The sequence below is a fragment of the Prunus mume genome, linkage group LG8 (assembly GCF_029339155.1).
Source record: "Prunus mume cultivar Tortuosa linkage group LG8, ASM2933915v1, whole genome shotgun sequence".
Lineage (NCBI taxonomy): Eukaryota > Viridiplantae > Streptophyta > Magnoliopsida > Rosales > Rosaceae > Prunus > Prunus mume.
Window position 1 is genome coordinate 7,876,055 of NC_142705.1, and position 23,948 is coordinate 7,900,002.

The following is a 23,948-nucleotide window of genomic DNA, read 5'->3' on the forward strand; positions in this document are numbered from 1 at the left end:
TCCTCACCGCCCTGCAATTTCACTGCAGCTCCCAAAACTTCAAAAGCTTCAATTATGCTCAAATAAATCAAACCTCTCATTTTTCTTTTTTCTGCCTATATAAGACGTGACACACTTGAACAGAAAACACCAACTCTCTAGCTCTAATAATTTCTCTCCACCAATGGCAACAGCAACTGACAGTAGGGCAATCTCCAAACCCTCCAGATGGTTCTCTAACAAAAGTCTCAAGCTCAGCTTCCCCGGTCGAAGATCATCCAAATCTAGCCCTAAATCTCCTCTGTCCCCGACCAGTGCTCCAGTTGGGCCAATCAGTCCACGATGGACAAGCAGGGAAGATGAGCTTAGAGAAGTTTTTCGCTATTTCGATGGAGATGGCGATGGCAAAATATCAGCCTCCGAGCTCAGAGCCTATTTTGGGTCCATAGGTGAGTACATGTCGCATGAGGAGGCTGAGGCTGTGATCAAAGACCTTGATGCAGATGGAGACAGCCTGTTAGACTTTGAAGACTTTCTGCAGCTGATGGGCAGAGGAGGAGGAGACGACGAGGACTTGAAGAAGGCCTTCGAGATGTTTGAATTGGAGAAGGGGGTCATAACCCCCAGAAGCTTGCAGAGGATGCTGCATAGGCTTGGTGACAGCAAGTCATATCATGAGTGTGTCACCATGATTCAAGTTTTTGATACTGATGGCAATGGGGTGGTTGATTTTAATGAGTTTCATCGAATGATGGCTTAACTTAATTAAGTTCATGGTTGATGATTTAATAATGTCTAGTTAGTCGTAAATATGTATGTGCATGGATGTGTTGTGTGGTTCTATCATGGTCCTTCTTTATGGAGTTGGAACATTTCTATATTCATGTTGCAATACTTAAACTTAAATTTGCCATTTTTTCAGTGGTAAGAGTTTGAGTTGAGCACAAACATAATGAGAGCTCAAGAGAAACTGTAAACCTGAATCGCGAAGAAACATACACACATTTAAGACACTATACATACGTAAACAAAATCACTAATTGAGAGTATGGATCTAGCCTTTATAATCTAAAACCCATTAAAAAGTCTATTAGATCCACACTTTGATAGACACGTTAATCCATATTCCTAGAAAAACCACATAGGACAAATTCCAAGGTAGGAAAGATGACTAGTTAATATCATATTTAGTTTCAATATATTAAATCTGAAATTCATTAATAAACTTAAATTGGCTCATAAATTTCTTACATGAGCAGGACGAAGGTAGTTGTAAAGTTTTCAATGATACTTGCAGACAAAGCGTGATGTGGGTTTGCTTTGTTTTCAAGGAAGCTTGAGCTTTTGTTGCAACATTGATATATGTATATATTGCAAATTTAGAAGGAGCATATATTCAGATTTGAAGAGCCCCATGATGCCATCTGTAAAATGCTTAAAGCTGAAGCAAAGTTATGAGGATCTGAGGAAAAGAAAATTGAGATATAAGCTTTATAGACCAGAAAACAACCTTTAGTTTTCTTTTTGTGACATAATTGTTGAAGCTAGCTACCAGGAAAGTAGAGTCAATCCGTGACAATCATAAGCATCACAGTGCACTCAAAACTGTGTGAAATTAAAATTTAAAACCTCCACAGTAAACAAATTTCTTCTTCCTCTAAATCATGTCCAATTTCGTTTCCATATATATTATCTTCCTCTCTTCTTCTTAAGTTCAAAGTGGAAGGTGGAGATGCATGCCACAGCACAATTTGAATTAGGTTTATGGCTTAGAAAATTCAATAAGATTAGTCGTGTCAAAAATCAAGTGGAGGAACTAAATGCTACATATCCTTATTCTACGATATTAATTATTAGAGAAGTATTATATTATTTAGTCTTAATTATTGGTTACTTAAGAAAATAACACGTAGTCATCCCTATGACATCTTGGTTGTATGTGTGTATAAGAAATCATTATTCCTATAATTTAGACTTTTATTTATACTATTAAAAAAGGGAAAAAGGAAGAGAAGATAATACGTAAAGGTCTCAATTTAAAGTAAACCTACTAGATGATGACCAGTCTATGAACCTTTGCAAATGGTATCCAACATACGTGAGGCACAATTGATGTCAAAATGACTTCATAGGTCGGTTCGAAGTTTTGAAGCAGCCCAAGGGATAAGAACCAAGCCCTAGAAATTTGTCAGATTGTTTGATTCTTATGTTGTTAGATTACGAATCAAGATGCTTGATTGAGTTTAGTTTTCTTTCGGTTACAAATTAGGATTATTTAAGGACGAAAGTATGAATTTCACAAAAGTGAGCTATAATTCTTTTTATGGTCTATTATGTGTTGATGAATGGCTAACTTTGTCTTCGGAGTTGTGGAGCTAAAGTCCACCCTAGTCTAAGTGTACTTTCGTCTTTGAATTTATTTTTATTCGAATGTATAGGTCAAATTCACACTTAGATAAAAATAAACATTATTGAAGTCTAAGAACTTATTTGGGAGTGACTTTAGGAAGGCTAGAATTATTTATGGAGAGAAACATTTACCAAGTGCTTCTCCGTATAATCACTTTAATTGATTTTAAGTGATTCTGGGGAGAAGCACTTCTCATGTGCTTCTTCATAAAATCACTTTGGGCCAGTTTGAAGTTCTTGTCTTGTGAAAATAATTGCTATCAGATTTTGTGAGAGAAAACAACTGTGAAAGAAAACTATTTGGCGTTTTGTTAAAAGTGATGTTGGTACAATAATCAGTTTTTAAGTGTTTTGTAAATTTTTATGTGAAAATGTTGTGAGCTGTGTATAATAACTAAAAAGAACATTATGGTGAAATAACTCTTCTCTGCAAGTGTTTAAAATTCTCCACTTAAATAATAAAATTATTTAGAGGAATGGTCTTTGGTTTGAAATGGAGCATTTAATATTAAAGTAAATTTAGGTTTTAGCCAAAAAAAAAATTTCACTTTTGGAAAAAACCGAAGCTTTGTAAAAAAATCAGAAAAACTTCTCAACTTTCAAATCAAAGACATGCAAATATAAAGGATTCCTTAGGAAATCCAAAAATAAATAAGGGTAATTTTGTCTATTTTTGCTTATTTTACAAACTTTCTCTCTCATTTTTGTTTTTCCAAAGTCTCCCTTTAATTAAAAAGCATCATTTTTTTTTCTTTTTACTCAAGTTGTTGTTATCTTTGTAGCATGAAATGAAATGGGTTGGGTTTCACTCTCTCGAGTCTTCTCTAATAAGAAATAAGAATTTGGTTCTTACCAAATAGGAACAAGGAATTGTCCATTTAAATAATTGAATTATGGGGTCCATATTGGTTTTTGGATTACCTTTAAGAAAAGCAAATTATTTCTTGTTCAATGCAAAAACCTTTACCATTCGATAGTGTTTAAAGCCTTTTCTTCATTAGTAAGATAGTAACAAAGGGGAAAAGGAGTCATGGCTGCTTTGTCTCACGCCTTTCCAATCATTCTATCTTCCAGTTGTCATTGCCGAATCAGTAATCTAAATGTAGATCACAAGGTTTGTTTTTTAGGTTTCTCCAGAGAATGAGTGACTATGAAATCGACATTTCTAGGGTTTAAAGGAAGAAGGATAAATGGAAGAGAAGGTGAAAAGGGAGCTCTGATGAACGTGGAAGAGAGCGATGGGAAGGAGAAGAGAGACGCGAGCGTGAAATAGATGGGGTTATTTTCATAATTTTGAAATTTTCATTATAGTCCAGTGCGCTCTCCAAACTGATTATTGCATAATAAAAAAAAGAAGAAAAAAAGTAGCTCATTAGCTGCTTTCCCTAATTGCTTTCTCTCACAACAATTATTTACAAGAAGTGATTTTTTTATCTTTTACCAAACATGCTGAGTTTTTAAAAATTTCAAAATAATCACTTATGGTTCCCAAATAAGCAATGCCAAATGGCACTTAGGCCATGTTTGGGATTGTTTTTTTTGGCAAAAAACCTGCTTCACTTTAAAGTTAAACAGTTTAAGGTGTTTGGTAAAAATAAAATATTCTAATTATTTTAAAGCGTTGGCCTTTAAAAGCAGAGTTGCTTTTCAAAAGAAACAGAGATGAACTTTTAATGAATTTTTTTAATTCCCAAACTACCATCATTCATTTTAAAAAATGATATCACCTCTACTTCCACATCCAACTCCACCACTTGCACCACCAATTCACTACCTTCACCACCACCACCACATCCTTCTCCCCCTCATCCTCCGCCACCACCACCGCAACCACCACCTCCTCCACCTCCATCACCACCACCACCACCACCTCCTCCTCCTCCAAAACCTCCACATCCACTACCATCTCCATAACCAACACCACAATCACCACCATGCTGCCACTACCACCACCACCACCACTACCTCCACTCCATCACTACCACTACCATCAAATGATTAGTACATAACACTTTTAACATCATGTCTATTTTAGTCATTATTCACAGTTACAACAATTTTATATTAAAATTTACCAAACGGTTTTAACACTGCTTTTTGTACTAACAGCACTTTAAAAATATTGTTTACCAAATATGGAGCTGCTTTACTTTACAGTTAATTATTTTGAAATAACTTTTTAAAAGTGACAGTAATCCCAAATGAGCCCTAATTCACTAGAAAAATAATGTACCGAATTAAAAGGCTTCTAAAATGAGGGCCAGCCAAGAAACACGAGGCCCAAAAAGCGAAAACCCATTATTGTTTGGGGAGGGCCCATTTGAAAGGGAATCAAAGCTCTGTTTTCGCTTTATGCACAACTGTACGAGGAAGCTAAGACGAAAACACGGCCCCCAGCTGTGCCCTGCACGTGCAGCTATCGTTAGGTGGAAACACACATGGGGGGGGCTACTCAAAAATAAAAAAAATTCCAACCTTACATTCCAGCCCCCACTTCCCAGTCGTAGTCTTGAGGTGGAGAAAGAAACCATGAAGAAATAATAGCGAAAAAGAATTGAAGGCTGGGAATTTGGAGAAGATGGGTTTTGCTGAATTGGTGGCTGCGACTGTTGCATATGAAGCAGAAGCAGAAGCAGAAGCAGGATCAAGCGCCAGTAGGGCTCGTGCCACCTTTCAATGGGGTGGAACCATCTTTGCCTTGTTAGTCACTTCACTATTCAATTTCACCTTTTTTTTTCCTTCTTTCTTATTTTATTTTTGGTTTGGGTTGGTTTACTTGGATTGGATGCATATGGTGGTGGAAAGAATGGCTACATCTGCAACTTTTTTTTAAAATTATATTGATTTTGTATTCTGTATTGGTTTAACAGTACAATATGAGAGAACCCCCATTTTAAACTCCAATAATTTATCTTGGCAAGCCGTGAAATTCTTAATGATGACTAAAGCACAGTCATTTCCTTTCTTCCTATTATATTTCAATTAAATTTATTATTGATCTCTTGTGAATGGTCCCTGAATCACGACTGCTTTGGTTTTCGTCTAATGTCCGTGGTTGTCACTGTTGTTTTGTCATCAATGATTATGAGTATGATATGATTGGTCTGTGAAGGATGTTTTAGCACTTGTGGAACAGCAATCCGTGTTTTGTGTTCTTTTTTTTGTCCATTAATCTGTTCTGTGTTTCACTATACAAATTTCAAAACTTCAGATCTCTGGGGCAAGACTGCTAGGACATAATTTTGTTGTATGTGAATGCTACTGGGGCATTGCATATGTTTTTGGCTTTGTTTACGAGTATGCTAGGTTGTTTGACTTGATATTCTCTCCATGAAGATGAAGATGAAGATGAAGATCAACTCTTCTCGGTGACATATGTAGCTAACTGCAGAACCACATGCTTCTTTTGTCTTCAGGAGTCTTTAGATATATTACATTCGAATTGGTTCTCACTATTCAAGTGTTGATGCTCTGTTTTCAACCTGTCTCTTACTGTGGTTTTTTGCCGTATCCTATACTGTGTACAGAATTTTGTTAATCTTGAACCGAGTAGGGCGGAGATCAGCCATGCAAAGTAGCCTTCTTGTACTGTTCTTATTTACGAGCTTCCCGACGGTGTTATTCAAAATTTTGAGGTGGTTCTTGCCAATTCCTTTTTAATTTCATATATTACGCCCACGTCCACTAAACTTACACATCAAAGTGTGCAGGGGACAATTTGGTCGTTGGGTTTCCTTTCTTGCTGTTGCTGCAAACCTCATCTTTCCTCGAACTTTTCCAGGTCTTTTTTTTATATCCTCTTGAGTCGCACTTATGTCTACAGATTGTGTTGTTATTTTAGATTTCGGTTTCTGATGATTATGTACGTGCACAGTTTCTCGGTTTCTCCTATTTGTCGTCCCACCTACTTTGGTGGCAAACGGACTGCGCGATAGCATCGTGGGCTGCATCTTTTGTCTAATGATTGGAGTTTTGCTCTTCGTAACAGAGATTCGAGGAATTGGAGGTTTTAGTAACTGTCGCTGTAATTTTCATTGTTTTGCTTATTGTCTCTGTATTGCATTTCTCTTCTTCTTTACAATATTGTATCTATGCTCAGAAACTTGGTAGGAAAAGGAGGAGAAAACATGCCTTCTAGATCAGGAAATGTAATTCTAGATTATTCTTGGCCTGTGATGGACTCAGAGATGTTAATGAAGATTCCACCTATATTAATCAAGATTTTTAGTTTCTATTGTTTTGATTTTGTCCTAGGAGTTGGGTGAACTGGATTGAATGGCCATAAGCTGCAGCATTCTTGAGACACAGGGCAAGAACTCTGATGCTAATCAAAGGTGTTCTTAATGTTTCTCTCTAATAACTGAAATATATTAATGAGCCTCATAAAATATTTATCACTAATCCCACTGAAAAGGATGTTAGAGTTGCGGGTCTTTCTGCATCAGATGTTTCAGATTAGAAATATGGGGGACTAGTGAGTAATTGGAACTTATGTTGGTCAGAGACTTAAAGCAGCCTTCAAGCACCATCAGTTGACATTGTTTGGTGTGGAAAATGACTAACGAACGCAACACTAGTTGAAAAACTTCTGATTTCAAACTTCACAGGGGAGAAAAACTTGCCTATACCGAGGTGTGTACCCCAATCTCTCTATCTCTCTCCTCTTGTGGCTTATCACGTGCGGAGAGTGATAGAGAGAAAAAAGGGTATGCACTCCGTTGCATGCAGCATCTTCTCCTCAACGGGACTGCTTGAAACTATGTAATCCTTTTCATTTTAATGGAATGAATTACCTTGATAAAAAAAAAGGGGGGGACTGCTCGAATTGTTTATCTAGCCTACAATATAATAAGCTTATTTGACAGGGTAATGCAGTCTTAAAGACATGACTGTAAACTTGAGGTTTATAAAATTGCGAAACTGATCTTATTGGTTCAACTTCAAGACCAAACCTTTTGTAGATGACTTAAGGATCTCTTAATCAATACCGATACGTGTCGAAGATTAGTATTGTAATACAAACCCAACCTCGTTAATAAGAACAGAAAAATCTTTTTATTAATTGAAGATAAACTCCGATTACAGATCATGTATTCTTTCTGATATAGATATCATGTTTTGTTTATACAAGTTGAACCCTGATAATGGGGAGGCTGGTCAACCAAGACAACTATTAAGAAAAAATCAACTAGACAATCTTCTTCAATCCACCCTGCTTGGTATAAGTTAGTGCCAATAATTCAACACAAAAATAATTACCAGGAAATTTCATGGTAGAAACGTCCGTTTCAAGGGACCCACAAAAACATTGGAATATATTCCAACTATAGTCTCAACCTTTTTTCCTTGCCAGAGCACACCTTTCAATTCCAAGAAAAATGAGTTTCCTCTCTCTCATCTTCTCTGCCATCATTCTCACCACTTTCTGTTGCAGTTCTTTGATTGTTGCTCAGCAGCCTTATGAGGGCCAGGCGTTTACAGATTGTTACAACACAAACACTTACTCAAAATCTGTTCTTGGGTACAGCTGCAATGGAGTGAACAAAAGTTGCCAAACTTACCTCACATTCAGATCCCAGCCTCCTTACAACAGTGTTTCTGCAATCTCTGCTATGTTGGCTTCTGACCCGTCTCAGATTGCGGAGATAAATTCGGTTTCCGAGACTGCAACATTTGAAACGAACAAGTTGGTGATTGTTCCAATCACATGCTCCTGCTCAGGTGATTTCTATCAGCTAAACACATCTCATGTTGTTGTGCACGGTGATACGTATTTTGTAATTGCAAATAACACTTTGCAAGGCCTCTCAACATGTCAAGCTATGATGAACCAGAATACTAATCTCACTACAAAAGAGTTGTATTCTGGTACTAGACTTAGTGTTCCTCTTAGATGTGCTTGTCCCACAAAGAACCAAACCGATGTGGGGACCAAGTATCTTTTGACTTACATAATCGCTCAAGGGGATTATGTTTCAAAGATTAGTGCTAGATTTGATTCGGATACCGGAAGAACTCTTGAAGCTAATGGGCTTTCTGAGCAAGTCTCTACCATTTATCCCTTCACCACACTTTTAGTTCCTTTGCAAAACCCTCCATCTAGTTCTCAGACCATAGAGCCACCCTCATCATCACCATCACCTCCGGCGCCACCTTCAACTTCCTCTAATAACTCAACGAAAAAATGGGTTTATGCCTTTGTTGGGGCTCTTGGAGGAGGTGCTTTTGTGTTGGTCATAGGCATCATTATCTTCTGCACATTCTTTCGCAGAAGCAGAGGTACGAAGGATGTCAATTCAATTATTGTCTCGGAGAGCTTTGAGGCACTTGAGAAACCACTAGAGAAAAAGGAGGAAAAAGGATCTCAGGACTTCTTAGAGGCTCTATCTGGCATAGTTCAATCCCTCAAAGTTTACAAATTTGAGGAACTGCAACGCGCAACAGATGACTTTAACTCCACTTATTTGATTAAGGGGTCTGTGTATCGTGGAAACTTCAATGGGGATTTGGCAGCCATCAAAAAAATGAATGGAGATGTGTCCACAGAGATAAATTTACTAAACAAAACCAGCCATTCTAATCTCATTTGCCTGTCAGGAGTTTGCTTTCATGATGGACATTGGTATCTTATCTATGAGTATGCTGTCAATGGACCCTTGAGTGATTGGATCTATTACAGCAACAATGAGGGGAAATTTCTGAATTGGACACAAAGAATACAGATTCTGTTGGATGTGGCCTCAGGGCTTAATTATCTCCACAGCTTCACCACTCCTCCCCATGTCCACAAGGATATAAAGAGCAGTAACATTCTTCTTGACAGTGACTTCAGAGGCAAGATTGCAAGCCTAGGTCTGGCAAGGTCAACTGAAGCGCCGGAAGGTGAGGTTCCTTTGACAAATCACATTGTTGGAACAATAGGATACATGGCTCCTGAGTACATGGAGAATGGTTTGATCTCCACAAAGCTTGATGTCTATGCATTTGGGGCTCTCATGCTAGAAATACTCACTGGAAAAGAGGTTGCTGTGCTTTATGAGGAAAATAGACAATTGTCTGATGTATTAAACTCTGTGCTGAACGACGAAGATGGCCATCAGAGTTTGAGGCACTTCATTGATCCTTCTATGCAAGGGAGTTATCCTCCAGAACTTGCTCTTTTTGTGATCAGATTGATCCATGGTTGCTTAAATAAAAACCCCGCAGCTCGCCCGGCAATGGAGGAGATGGTACAGTTTCTCTCAAGAACTATGAGCAATTCACTCAGTTGGGAATTGTCAAGCAACATCTCAGGCGACCAAGGTACAGAGGGATTTCTTGATGGTAGAGAAACTAGGACAGGATCTCAATCAAGTACTTAGTTTAGTCAACTTAGATTGTATTGTAATTTACTGTTAGTTTTGTTCTTTTAGAAATACAGCAGTTAAGATTCGTCCGATACTTCTTGTTCCTCATTATTCTAAAGAAATAAGGTAATTTGTTGCATTATACATCTGGTTATAGTCCATTAAACAATGTCCTATGTGCAGAATTATCTATTAATAACAAAATAATTAATTATTGAGGCATAAGAAGTTGATCATGGCTTATGGGTATGCAGCAGTAATCATATAAAGACAAAACCTGGGGTAAATATTCTAGAAGAGATAAAGGAAGGAGTGACAGGAACTTTTTGATCAAGAAAAATGATCAGTTTCTTGCAGACTATATGAATTATGGAATTGGTTATACCTTGAAGCTTAAGTTAAAGACCTTACCATAGGTATTTTTTTTTGTTAAACAACCAGGTCTACGGCATTCATTTCTCTTATTAGAGAATTATTTCTAGAAGGGGTTTTTTTTAATCAAATAGAGTTGGCCAAGTCAAGAGTGCTACAAAGCATTGATTCCCCCTATAGTCCTACCCTAAACTCCCTTAGTAAATGAAGCATTGCTTCTTTAAATAAGATTAAAATCAAATATAAGTTAAACTTGGGCCCCAACCTGGGTTGGTTTTTCTGGGAAAATTCCCACCTGATAAGCCTAGTTAGTCAACTTAACTACAAAAACCTATTATTCAAAACAATATGTACGCGGTAATGCTGATGTTGCAGAAATTATATTGCCAAAGACTTCTTCAAGACTTGAAGTTTCTCCTCTGCCAAAAGTCCTCTCACAGAAAGAAACTTGATCATGGATTGCTCCCTACTCAGGTTCTTACTTTTGCTGCTATTCACTCCAAAACTCAAAGCTCAACAAAGTTATGCAGAAAACTCAGCTCTTGATTGTGCTGACAGTGATGACAGAGGATCACTCCCAACTTTTCTTTACACCTGCAATGGTGAAAAGAAATCCTGCAAGGCTTTCTTGATTTTTCAATCTCAACCCCCTTACAATTCAGTCTCTGCCATATCAAACCTTACCGCTTCAGACAAATCTGAGCTTGCCCGAATCAACAACATCTCAGATCATACACTTGTGCTGCCTCAAAACAAAGAGGTGATTGTTCCTGTAGTCTGTTCTTGTTCAGGTGAGTACTATGAGGCTAAAGCCTCTTATCTTATTCCCAGTATTGATGACACCTACTATACGATAGCAACTGATACATATCAGAGTATGTCTACGTGTAATGCTCTGATGCACGAAAACAATTATAGTGCATTAAGCTTGCAACCTGGTTTTGAGTTACAGGTACCACTTAGATGTGCTTGTCCCACAAGCAATCAAACTTTCAATGGTACAAAATTTCTGTTGACTTACTTGGTCAGCTGGGGCGACTCTGTCCCTGTAGTTAGTGAGAGATTTAATGTAAGTGCCAAGAGTGTGGCTTATGCAAATGGGTTTACAGAAGATGACCCTCTATTGTATGCATTAACACCAATTCTAGTTCCACTGTCAGTGGAGCCTTCAAGCTCTCAAACCATTATTCACTACCCACCAGGGCCACCACCACGCCTTTCTCTTCCAGTTACTCCGATTCATAGAAACAGAAGGTCAAAGAAAGCATATGTTTGGATTGGAATTGGAATTCTTGTGCTAATTCTTTGTTTGGCTATCTTTGGGGTGTTTCTTTATCACCAGAAAAGGGTTTCTCAAAATAATATAGAAGGAAAAAAGAAATGGGTCTTGCGTGAAAGTTTCTTTGTTACCATTGCTGAAGAAGTTGATGTTGGGTTGAAAGTCTTCGAATACGAAGAATTGAAAGGTGCTACAGAGGGTTTCAGCAACAAGAACTGCTTAGGTGGCTCTGTCTATCGTGGGTTTTTTGATGGAAAAGTACTAGCCATAAAACAGATGAGCAAAGATGCAACTGAGGAGGTGAAATTACTGAAAAAGATCAACCACTTCAATCTGATCAGCCTTTTCGGTGCATGTGAACATTGTGAGGATTTCTATCTTGTGTATGAGTTCATGGAGAATGGTTCCTTAAGAGATTGGCTCAAGAAAGAAAGTTGTCCAGAAGTTCCGAGTTGGAATCATAGGGTTCAGATTGCTTTGGACATTGCCGATGGGCTCCACTATCTGCACAACTTCATCTATCCTGCTTATGTGCACAAGGGTATTAGCAGCACCAATGTTTTGCTCAACGAAGATTTACGGGCAAAGATAGCAAATTTCAGTCTCGCACGATCAGCAGAGAAGGAAGCAAATAGGAATTCATCTACATGGTATGCCCAGGTATCAAAAGGTTATTTGGCACCGGAATATATAGAACATGGATTGGTGACACCTGCAATTGATGTATATGCCTTTGGGGTTGTTCTGTTGGAATTGGTAACAGGAAAAGAAGCTGTGTTCTTGCAGGATGGTGTAGAAGTGCTTCTTTCAGAAGCAGTATTTACAACAATGGGAGGAGGAAATGCAGAAGCAATATTTTCGTTAATGGCAGGAGGAAATGCAGAAGCTCACCCTGATAGGCTAATGGACCCTAATTTAAATGCGGAGCATTGCATGGAGTTTGCAGTACGAATGATAAAGCTAAGTCTAGCCTGCTTGGCTGAAGAGCCAGAAAGCAGACCAAGAATCCATCAAGTACTCTCATCCTTGATAAAAATACAATTGGATACAGAAAAAGCAAAATATTTTTGTAAAACAATAGTCGAGTAGCAAAAGTATGTATCACACAAGTACTGTTCTTCTGTATCATGTATGTGTAACCATTGCACGACATGAAATTTTTTTTTGTTGACAACTATTATTGCCATTAAGTTAAAACAACAACCTCCTATTTCCATCAAAAGTTGAGAAAATAAAAGAAAAAGAAAAGACAGAAAACCTTTACATAAATTATTGAAAGAATAGAAACACCCAAAGATATTAAGTACCTCAAAGTCTAGAGATGACTTATAAATCATAGTACTTGCTCCCAGCCTAAATCAGCGAGTTTCGACTGGAATGACTACTTCCACAATGCTATCTGTTTTAAACTTTGAAGTTGAAAATTTATGCATTGTCTTAGGGGATGACTGAGCTAGTACAGAGAGGTTCAAAACGACTTCAGCCAAACTTGGCCTTGCCTGAGCATTTTCTTGTGTGCATGTCGTGGCAAGGGCTGCCAAACTCAGCGCACCATCAAGAGGATAACAGTTCTCCAATTTTGGATCTATCCATTTTTGTAACCTTTCAACGTTCTTCTCTTCAACCTTCAACACCTCCCTTAAATCTTTGTACAACATAACCACTTCACCATTTTCTTCTGTTTCAATGGCCCTCTTTCCTGAAAGCAACTCCAACAGCAAAACCCCAAATGCGAAAACATCCACTTTTGGCATCGATGAGTTTGTAACAGGTCTAGCTGTTGAGAAATTTGCTAACTTGGCCTTGAAGTTGGAGTCTACGAAAATATTTCTTTCTCTGACATCCCAGTGAACAATGCTTCGTTGAGTGTGATCATGCATGTAGCTCAGGCCGTTGGCAAAGTCAAGTGCTATGTGAATTCTCTGACTCCAAGAGAGGAAGGCCAGAGAGTCTGAAGAAGCTTCAGAGTCAGGGAACATCCAATTTTCAAGTGATCCATTCTCAGCATTTTCATAAACCAAGAAGCGATCCCCATCTGCATCATACGAAATTCCCATCAAATTCACCAGATTCACATGCTTTACTTTCTGCAGGATAGTCAGCTTTTCTTTGACGTCTTTATTGTACATTGAATCCCCAATTTTACAGAGTTCATCAAGGTCATTGGTTGCCTCCATAATCATTTCTTTGTCATACATAATTGCCCTCCCTACATACTGTGAAATCCCAGAAAGTAACTTCTCCTGAGTGGCCTGATCAGGATCATAATTCCTGACCTTGAAAGATTTCTTCCATTTCTTTAATACTGATCTACGAGTAAAGACCAGCAAGAGAGCCAAAAATCCAATCAGAAGAAGAGATATCTAGACTATTTATAGAATGATAGAAATTAAACTCACCTTGTGTGTGTCATATACTACATCTTGAACTAATAATAAATCCCAGAACCAAAAAGAAAAAATTACTCTTCAAATTACTATGCATAAATACCCTTTATTGGAAACTTGCCTAAGATACCTAGTCATTGAAAACAGACAATATGTAGTGAATTGTTTTTGAAACAGACAGCAAAGGATTAGTCATTAATCACAAGTGATTAGTTTAATACATGAAAAGAATCCAGAATGGAAAATGCCTGGCAAGTAGCTTCAGTCTTGGCAATTATTTACACAAACTGGTAAACTCAGTTGGTCAATATCTATAAACAAATGCAGTTCTTGGCTTCATAATATTAGAGCATCTCCAACCGATGTGTCAAACGTGCCACATAGATATTTAATAGCTAGAAATAACATCTCACATCACTCCAACCGATATGTCAAAGCTGATGTGGAATGAAGGCTAGATGTTGAGATGTTATTTTTGACATCTCAAAAGCAAGATGTCAAATGAATATTTTATTATTTTTTAAAGACAGGTGACTATTACTTTCATTTATTATTTTTCATTTTTATTTTTTTTAATTTTTTATCTTAAATGATTTGACTGTTACAATAATTATTTATTTGACATATCGGGTGAAGTGTAAAAGTATGTAAATGTCAATTGCCACATCACCATCAAATTTAAATTTGATGTTTGGTATTTGACATCTCCCTTGGAGATGCTTTTACCAAAGGGCAAGAGGCTCTTGGCTGTCAAAAGTACTGTAGCTAACTGGAAAGAAGAACCACAATGGTTGAACTTGAAAATGACAAGAAGTTATTTGAGTTTTCTGGGTGATTATTGACATGCACCAATGGTTGCAGCCTATATTTTGGTGGGTCTTGCATTTGATAGGAATCTAAATTAATATAATAAAAAAACAAAAATATTCACATAATAGTAAGAAAATTCAAGTACTGATGTCATGATCACTTCACTACCCTATATTATTATTCTCAATATCATATGGCTCTGGCTTGTTGACCATAGCTGCTTGACAAAGACAATGCAATAGTACTATTAACAATGGGACAACTTGTGCTCTTAGAGCACTTTCACCTATTTGTCATGAAAAATGACAATGATTATAGTACTTAAAATCTTATTGTGTTTTTTCATTCATGGCAGAGGAAAATACTATTCACTTTAACTTTTTAAAAATAATAATTTATTTTTATACTTAAATAATTTATATGTATGAATTAATAATAATAAAATTGTTAGGTATGTATAAAAAAATGTTTCTGAATTTTTTTGAAAATTTTCAGATTTCTTTTCGATTTTTAAAATTTTTTTTCACGTTTGACGTCAGTTAGCCCAAGCCCAAGCACGAGCTCTAGCTCGTTTGCTTTTGGGCCTACCCAGTTACATGGGACCCACCAATTGCCCAAGCAACTGAAGCCCATTGAAACTCGCATCTAGGCCTTGGGCCTCCTCCTACCCAGGTAGTTCGAACCGCTAAAAGTGCTCTTAGCGAACTCACTAATTGCATATTGTTTTTTCTTTAGTTTCTTGTAATTTAAGTTTTAAAGATATAGAAGTACTATAATTATGTAAGTGCTAACTTTAATGTCCTAGGAAGGTTTTAATGAGGTGCCGATATTTGTTTTTGTTTTTGTTTTTTTCTTTTTTGTTTATGAATGCAATCTTGCTTTTGCTCTAAAAAAATGTTCACTTTAAATGCCCCGTTCGGTAACATTTTCGGAAAATATTTTCAAAGAATGAAAACAAGAAAACGAATTTGCATTTTCAGGAAATGAAAATGCATCTGGTAGATTAATTAGAAAACATCTTCAGAAAACAAAAACAATAAAAATTTGTATGGTAGTACAATTTGGAATAATAATATGTGAGTTATTTTTATGAAAACGTTTCCCATGATAATGAAAACAACTTTTTTCTGTTTTCTACAAGTACACATGAACTTGTTTTCATTTTATGAAAACATTCTTAGTGTTTTCTATTTTTGGGCCACCGAACGTGTTTTTGCCTCATTTTTGTTCTCTGAAAATGAAAACAACCCTTTAAAACGTTAAAAATTTGTTGAAAGAAACTCTTCTAACCTTGCATAAAAGTTTTATGGGGTAAGTACAAATATAATTGAGTAATCCCTATGGTCACATTAAACTACCATTTTTTTTTTCTCATAAAATTGATATTACATATTGAATTTAAAACAATCACTGAAATGAAGGTAAAATTGAAATAAATTTAATGTAGTTCCCCATTGTTGTCACGAAAAAGTTTGCATGGTTCAACTCAAAATTGGGAAGACCTTTTAATCCCCAACAATGTGGGCATATTTTGAGTAAAACATGTTCTAATTTGGTAGGAAGAAATCTTTGAAAATAACATTACAAATAGAAAGATAATACTCATGATGAAAATGAGATTGATATCCGTTGATAAAACCATAAACAATTTCCGTAGAACTAGTAATTCAAATATCTAAATTTGATTTAATTTTAATAATAAGATTTTTATTAACTGAGTAACGTTGTTTCAGTGTGGAATATGCAAAGAAGAAGACTACATTTGATTATGAAGGTTTGATAATTGTTTTTTTAGCATTTTCTATTTTCCAAAAAAGAGAAGATTTGTTATTTTTATTCCATTGTTGAACTACTCACATCTTCTAGTTGTCTTTGCATATAAGCTGAAGCCCATGTTGTTCACCGTTAGATCAGCTGAAGCTCATAATCTTTTTATTATATTTTTTAAAGCCCAGCTCAAAATGACGTTGTTTTAGCCAGATCATTTAAAAAAATTGAAAAAGAAACCTCGAATGCAATAGCAACGGAAAAGCCTTTTGTCGAACACTATGGGGTCGCTTGAGGACCTTCACATCCACAAGTTTGGCTATCACAAGGTCTCCTGACCTCTCTTGTCCCTTTGTGCGACACCGCAAAAAGAAATTCAAATTCTCTCCACAAAATCTCCAAATTCATTAGACACATAGACTCTTAGATGAATTCATTTGGATTTCTAGACATCTTGTTAACCCCATTTACAGAGGTCAATGATTATTCAATTTTCACTATAAACAATCTTAAATATAGCCTTTAATTTCCTCCAATATTTTATCTACCAAGTAAAAGTAACATATATTATTTTAAAAAATATATTAAAGTAGACCATTAATTGCATTCTTATACAAACTCTAATTTATATAAACTTATATCAACAACTCTAATTTGAAAAACAGATAAAAAAATTTGGTTGAAAATTTGGACAGTTAATTTGAAACTAGACATCAATACAAATTTCATCTCACTCATAAGAACAAGTTTATATATATATATGTGTGTGTGTGTGTGAGAGAGACAGAAAATATTCATTTCTAATGTTGCAGAACAGACGTGTCTGTTAAACTGCAGTTCATAAAAGTTTCGCCTCCATCTAAATTCCATGCCAACCGGAAACGACATGCACGTGAACCCAAATTTGATTACCCATCAGAGAATACAAACCCAACAACTGAAAAATAAAATAAAATTGAAATTGAAATTTCCACAAAATATGCTCCCAAACTAATGTTTGAGTAGCCCATGGGATTAGGTGGAATGAAAATTGATTGGACATCAAAGCCCATGATCAAAAGTCTAAGTGGGAAAATCACCCTGTCCATTTGTCTAATTTGGTCAAAATTCAATGCTACTATTGAGTAGCCCATGGGTCATGACGCATTGAATTTTTTCAACAAAAAAAAAAAAGATGTTGAAAAATGAACATTTAGTTTAAACAAGTTTATTTGTGGTGTTCGTTTTATATTGTATTTCAAATTCAATTATGCAAACCATTTATTTTTGGAGTCTTCATTCATACGTCTTCTTCGAGAAAAATTATACAAATCGTAAACTATTAATGTGTGTAGTTTTGATGAAACATATAGACAAACACAATTTTTTCAAAAAATATTATAATGACTAATTTTTAATCAAATGACCATAAAATTGTTCAATTTTGGTTGGTTTTTGTATAGATGACTTAAGAATTAAAACTTTGAAAATTAGGCAGTCTTTTATTTTGCAAATACAATGCAGAGTGAGTCCATACATGTATCTACACAGGTATTTCTCAAATATATTTATTTGCAAGTTCCTCTAGTTTAAATCATTTTTGTAGGCTGTGATTCGCCATTTTTGGCCTATTTCATCTGAAATTCTTCTTTGTCTGTTAAAATCAGTTCATACCAAAACCCAAATACATCTTTTATGTTAAAATTCTCATGCTACGTAGCTAACTGAAGTTCATTTTCCTCAATTCCCGAAGTAAAAGCACTTGTTGAAGTACTTGAGGCCTGCTATGGCATGGCTGAAGTACTTTCATACTTCCATTATATTTCAAGCAGAATTATTGTGCGTAAATAATTAAAGGTTCCAGAAAAATATAGGCTTTTGTTGCTAGATTATGTATTTAACAAATTAGTTAATAGTGTGTAGTTCATAAACAACAATCTTAACTAGTGTGCTTCCATAATATGATATTTGCATATAGAAAGAAAGCTATACACTGAATCTCATCAACAACGAGCAAAGCTTGAAATTAGCTGAAAAATATACACTCAATTCCATCATTCAGCACAAAAGGGAAAACTGCAGATTATTTTTCAGTACATGATTATGAATATGTAAATACAAATCTAATTGGACTAAAAGTTTGTAGCTTCCTTATCACTGAATCAACGGGCAGTGATCGGATTGATAGTTTGAAGAACTTCTTCTGCTTCCAAAGCAGAAGCCCAAGACCTTTCTTCGGAAGACGAATGAGTGAGCACAGAGAGGTTGAACACAACTTCTGCCATGCTTGGTCTAGCTGAAGACTTCTCCTGTGTGCAGGCCCTTGCCAAGGCTGTCAAGCTCAAAGCACCATCAATGGGATAGAAACTATCCAAATTTGGATCCATCCATTTTCTTAACCTCTCCACTTTTTTCTCTTCAGCTTCCAAAACCCACCTAACATCCTTCCACAACATGAGAACCTCTCCATTTTCCTTTGTCTCCATGCCTTTCTTTCCTGAAAGCAAGGCCAACAGAACAACCCCGAAAGCGAAGACGTCCACATTGGGGGTAACATTGTTTGCAGCTGCTCTAGCCATGGAGAAATTTGCTATCTTGGCCTTGAATTTTGAGTCGAGAAGTATGTTACTTGTCCTGATATCCATGTGAACAATGCTAGGTTGCGTGTGTTCGTGCATGTATTGCAGGCCATTTGCAACATCCAGAGCTATGCTTAGTCTCTGATTCCATGTAAGCAAAGCTAAAGAAGTTGAAGTGGATGAAGATTTGGGGTACAACCACTTATCAAGTGAGCCATTTTCGGCATATTCATAAACCAAGAAGCGAAACCGGTCTGCTTCAGACGAGATGCCCATTAATTTCACCAGATTTGCATGATTTACCTTCTGCAGAATATTTAGTTCCTCTGTGACATCTTCCTTGGTGTTCTTTACAGCTAAGACCTGCCCATCAATTATGGCTCTGTATACAGACCCTCCAATCCTGCGGTGCTCGTTGAGATTCATGGTTGCCTCCATAATTGTTTTGATTTCATACATGATTGGCTTTCCTAGATAGCTTGAAACTCCAGGAAGAAGCTTGTCCTGTATGAACTTGAGCTCTAATTTTTCATCACTTTTTCCTTCTTTCATATTGAACCATTCAGCGCTCTCCAGAGATGATCCAGTACCATTCAAGGCCTTCCTTCTCTTATGTAGACGACGACTATAGACCACGAACATTGCAAGAAGGGATGAAACAGCTAGAACACCTCCCAAGCTTATGACTAGAATGAGCCACCACCGCTGCTTGAATATGTTTCTTCCGTGAGGGGGTTTCGGTTGAGCTAGAGCAGGCAATTTTGACACCGGGATCACCACCGGAAGGCCCACAGCAGCGGTGAAGTTCCGGTAGTCGTTTGCAGTTACGATATCAAGTGGTGACACATTGAACTTGGAACTCACCCGAAAGGTGTCATCGTTGGGTTGCCATACGTAAGTGATGAGGTGCTTAACTCCATTATCCGAATACATCTTTGATGGGCATTTACAGAACAAAGGAAAGGTTACTTTGACACCAATCTGCAAGAACGTTGGATCCAGAGTGGGGTTCATATCTAGCACTGCATGCCAATTGGTGAGATTCTCAAATGAATTTATTGAAACTAAATAGTAGTTATCTCCTTTCTTGATCTCATAGGTGATGTTCGAAAAATAACTGTTTCCAGTGCAACCGCAGGTGATCGGTACGAGTAAGAGTTGGCCTGCAATCAATCTGATCTGCTCAGAGACTAGATTACTGGCCTTGGTAATTGATAAAGAACTGACCCCAAATAGATCAGAAATATTTCCGAGACTCAAAAACTGAGGCTGGGCAAGGTATGACACATACGTGTCGCACGAAGGAGGTGCATCTACCGAGCATGAAAAGCTTGTGCTCGAGTTGGATGGTGCTGGTTGAGCTAAAATTTGGGTGGTGAAGAAGAACAGTAGAAGAATACAAAGAGGTTGGGAGCCGAGGAAGGAGATTGCCATTGCTATGACCTTGCTATGATTATGCAGGCTCTCAACCAGTTATTGCAATATTTGCTTACGTGATCTTACTAAAGGTCGATGGAAAAGCCGAAGGGCATTGCAGGGAAAGCTTTCAATCCATATAAAAAAATATATAATTTATACAAATATCAGGCGACCTGTGTCTCTAGCTTTGAATTGAACGAGTCTTATTTCCTCTCCTCCTTCCATTGGTCGTCAATAGAAAATAGTAGACGCAGTATCATTGATGTCATTTTTATAAGTAAAAGACACAAAAATAGATCCAAATACATCCAGGCTTCAAGTAGTTTTCAGTTTCCTGTACTAAAAATTCATTTCTGCTAAGAACTATTCAAATCAGGCAGATCAGTTTAAAACTAACACCCAGCTTTGGACGGCAAGTTGTCCCTCCTACCATTTCTATATATAAGGTCAGCGACTCAAAAATCACAAAAACTATTTGAAGGCCCCACGTGAATTTGGATTAATCAAGAGAATATCCTGATTGTTCCTGGCACAAGCAACCGTGCATCATATCATGATATAATCTAAAGTATATGACCTGATAAATGATTGGTAAGGAACAACCATATGCAGCTTGCTTTGAGGCACCTAAACGGTTAGATAGGTGATAGGTTGGCCTGTTGGAAAAAACCAATCTGATGATAAGCAAACTTTTAAGTCAAGACAATCACAACAGACAGTTTATTATTTCCAATAAAAAAAAAAGTTCCAAAATCAAGCGACTCGCCGTCCAATCAGAATACGAGAGATTTGCTGCTCAATGGCTGCTAGAGAGATACGCATAACAAGCTCCAAGAGGCGCTCATGGTAGTTGAATGTAAAAGCTGTACTAACGTTTTCAATACAAGCAAATAATACGGTAACCTTTTCATCAATGAGTAACGACATGAGATTGAAATTCACATCCAATGTAAAGAGAAATAAATGCCATTACATAACAATACAAACACAAACATCAAAAAGAGTATCTGTAGTTATACATACTGCCCTGAACTCAAGATGTATGACTTCAAGTATTCCGCTACGAAGTAAATCATTGGTCATTGCCAAATCCATCTAAAACTCTATTCACCAGCTGATGTGAAGCTATTGGAGTAAATAGAAAAAACTTTTGTAAGATCTGCAGAACTCACTGTCCATATGTGACCGTGCAATGTGAGTGGAAGGACGTCACTTACTTCCTCACAACTCTCTTCCACAGCGGCAGCCTCTCTCCGCTTGCCTTCCTTCCAAAGACTCTTCACAAGCAACTCTTTTGTGGCGGAGTCAGGCATCAAATTTAAATTCCTCAAGTCTTCAAAAACCCTCCATGCAAGAGCAGCTCTCCCACACTTGCAATATGCTTGGATAAGTACTTTGAACATATAAGCATCAGGCTGGACTCCACTTTGTCTAACCATTGCAAAGAGTTTCTGCACAGTTTTGATGTCCCCATTTAGTGCAAAATGATGCATCAACCCAGAAAATGTCTGGATATTGGGAACAATCCCACATAAGATCATCTCTTCAAGTACATCCAATGCATCAGAATCCCTCCCACACTTAGTCAAAGTTCGTAAGAGAGATGAATACAGAAGCATCAAATTAAAGTTTGATATAGGGCCACAGAGGTTTCTATCATCGTGAAAGACCTTCAGAGCAGCGTCAGCTTTCTTTGAGATACCATAAAAATCAATGATCAATCTGATAGTGCAGAAGGGCAATCTCAATTGCTCCATCCTCATTTTGTTTAAGAGTTGATCAACCAATTCAGAAAGCCCATCGCGTGCCAAAAGGGCCATCATCCTTTGTACTGTGTAAATATCATGAGTAAAACCTGGCTGACAAGCAACCCAACAGAAAAAATTCCAAGCTTTTTCTGCTGATTTAAAATTCCTAAGAATCTTGCATACTAACCTAGTTGTCCACACAAATTTTGCCTTCTCTAATGCTGATACTTCATCAGGGCTCCAATTTTGCAAGGCATTGGCCAAAGCCCTCGGGTCTAACCACGGTTTTAACTGAACCTCAATAACATCATCACCTCCACCAACATCAGTAGCATCCTCATCATGATCCTCATCCTCATCACGACTGTCAACACAATAACTTATGTTCTTGATGTCCTCATTGGGCAACATTTCTCTTAGAAATTCATCAGTCTCTTGAACAAATCCTGCTTCTTGAATTTGTTCCAACGACAAACGCATAGCTCGACCGGGCAATATTCCATCAACCCGCATTTCATTAAGTAAAATCTTAACTTCATCAAACTGTTTGACACCAACACATGCCTCTACCAAAACTGAATACTGGTTCAAAGTCCGCTTCACCCTCATCAATGGCAACACATTAAAAACCTCTATTGCAGACTGCAACTTCCCAGAACTCACAAGGTGCTCAATCATCACCGTATAAGTTCGACTATTCGGAATCGCCCCTTCTTCAATCATCATATGAAAAACCTTAACGGCCTCAGAGTCTTTACCCATCTGGACAAAAAGGCGCATCACAATGTTATAAGACTCGGCACACACACGTTTCTCCGAGCTAACTCTATACTCATCCCATACTCTAATAACTCCCTCGAGGTCTCCAATGGCAGCTTGCCACTGCATAAGGTTCATGAAGCTGACACGAACGTTTCGAAACTTTCCGGCATGGACTGCTTCAATGAGGAACTTGAGCTCGTCAACTCGGCGAGACTTGGCGAGCACTGTGGCCAAGGCATGAACGGTGTTCTGGGTATGAACGAAATGTGGGTTCTGCTCGATAAATTGAACGAGGGACAGGGCAGAGTCGGAGGAGGGAGCAGAGCGGAGGGCTTGAGTGACCACAAAAGAGTCCAGAAGACAGTCGCCTGAGAGAGGAGCGAGTGAGTCTGGGGTGTTGGCTCGGAGCTTAAGACGAATTGAATCGATGAGTTTGGCTCGGTGGAGGTAGAGGGAGACCTTGTTGGGAAATGGGTCGCGAGCATAGTGACGAGTTTGCTGCTGGTTTAGGATTTTGATCAGGTTTGTGCTGCGAAAAAGCTGCTTGAAAAGCATGTCAAAACGTCGAACAGTTGGTGTGCATATAGTTATAAGCCATCATCAAACACCATGCGGCGGGAGAAAATGTATTGGTAGCGTTGTTCTGTTTGGGCAGTCGGTGATGGTACACTGGTATGTGACCCTTTGTTAACGTCAACCGTGGATGAGAGATCTCTGAGATATTGTAATCTTGACCGTTGATCCATGTTTATCGATCACAGATCTTCCAATATTATTGATGGACTACTTTGGCAACGGAAATTGCGAAACAAGCTATTCAACAACAAATTAATAAAAAGAAATTTATTCAAGCCCAACAAGCTAATGTATTGGTCTGTACCAACAGAGTCTAATAGAAAAAGGCATTGATTCACTCACCAATGGTATTGGGTTTGAAGCCTCATAACACATTAGTAATGTGTGTATGAAAATTCTCCTCCCCCTTATAGTTTAGATTTAGACTATCAAAGTTTGTAAAACTCAGTATTACAGAAGACCTGGCTAGGATTTTATTAGGGACCACGGAAAAATTCTCCTTTCTTTTTTTGGTCCGGTGTGGAAAAATTCCCCTT

The 23,948-nt window shown here is 37.4% G+C and overlaps 7 protein-coding genes across 7 annotated transcripts; 4 read left to right on the forward strand and 3 right to left on the reverse strand.

The window, feature by feature from the left end:
- LOC103340029 (putative calcium-binding protein CML41) lies at positions 1-859 on the forward strand. The gene has a single exon (XM_008243393.3). It carries the CDS (start codon positions 164-166, stop codon positions 737-739), a length of 576 nt encoding a protein of 191 aa, XP_008241615.2. The 5' UTR covers positions 1-163; the 3' UTR covers positions 740-859.
- A 3,984-nt stretch (positions 860-4,843) lies between these two features.
- Positions 4,844-6,624, forward strand: LOC103340028 (cold-regulated 413 plasma membrane protein 4-like). The gene is made up of 4 exons (XM_008243391.2): positions 4,844-5,088; positions 5,916-6,023; positions 6,099-6,169; positions 6,263-6,624. The coding sequence occupies exons 1-4, from the start codon at positions 4,967-4,969 to the stop codon at positions 6,496-6,498; spliced, it is 537 nt and encodes a 178-aa protein (XP_008241613.1). The 5' UTR covers positions 4,844-4,966; the 3' UTR covers positions 6,499-6,624.
- A 146-nt stretch (positions 6,625-6,770) lies between these two features.
- On the forward strand, positions 6,771-9,878 carry LOC103340027 (lysM domain receptor-like kinase 4). The gene has a single exon (XM_008243390.2). It carries the CDS (start codon positions 7,767-7,769, stop codon positions 9,747-9,749), a length of 1,983 nt encoding a protein of 660 aa, XP_008241612.2. The 5' UTR covers positions 6,771-7,766; the 3' UTR covers positions 9,750-9,878.
- Positions 9,879-10,015: 137 nt separating this feature from the next.
- LOC103340026 (lysM domain receptor-like kinase 4) lies at positions 10,016-12,509 on the forward strand. Its single transcript, XM_008243389.3, has one exon. The coding sequence runs from the start codon at positions 10,561-10,563 to the stop codon at positions 12,472-12,474; it is 1,914 nt and encodes a 637-aa protein (XP_008241611.3). The 5' UTR covers positions 10,016-10,560; the 3' UTR covers positions 12,475-12,509.
- Positions 12,510-12,556: 47 nt separating this feature from the next.
- Positions 12,557-13,910, reverse strand: LOC103340258 (serine/threonine receptor-like kinase NFP). Its single transcript, XM_089043263.1, has 2 exons — positions 13,863-13,910; positions 12,557-13,748 (listed from the first exon to the last, which is right to left on the reverse strand). Exons 1-2 carry the CDS (start codon positions 13,908-13,910, stop codon positions 12,744-12,746), a joined length of 1,053 nt encoding a protein of 350 aa, XP_088899389.1. The 3' UTR covers positions 12,557-12,743.
- A 4,510-nt stretch (positions 13,911-18,420) lies between these two features.
- On the reverse strand, positions 18,421-20,341 carry LOC103340257 (serine/threonine receptor-like kinase NFP). Its single transcript, XM_008243652.3, has one exon. The coding sequence runs from the start codon at positions 20,339-20,341 to the stop codon at positions 18,491-18,493; it is 1,851 nt and encodes a 616-aa protein (XP_008241874.2). The 3' UTR covers positions 18,421-18,490.
- An 859-nt stretch (positions 20,342-21,200) lies between these two features.
- Positions 21,201-23,814, reverse strand: LOC103340024 (Tetratricopeptide repeat (TPR)-like superfamily protein). The gene has a single exon (XM_008243388.2). The coding sequence runs from the start codon at positions 23,389-23,391 to the stop codon at positions 21,430-21,432; it is 1,962 nt and encodes a 653-aa protein (XP_008241610.2). The 5' UTR covers positions 23,392-23,814; the 3' UTR covers positions 21,201-21,429.
- Between the last annotated feature and the right edge of the window lie 134 nt (positions 23,815-23,948).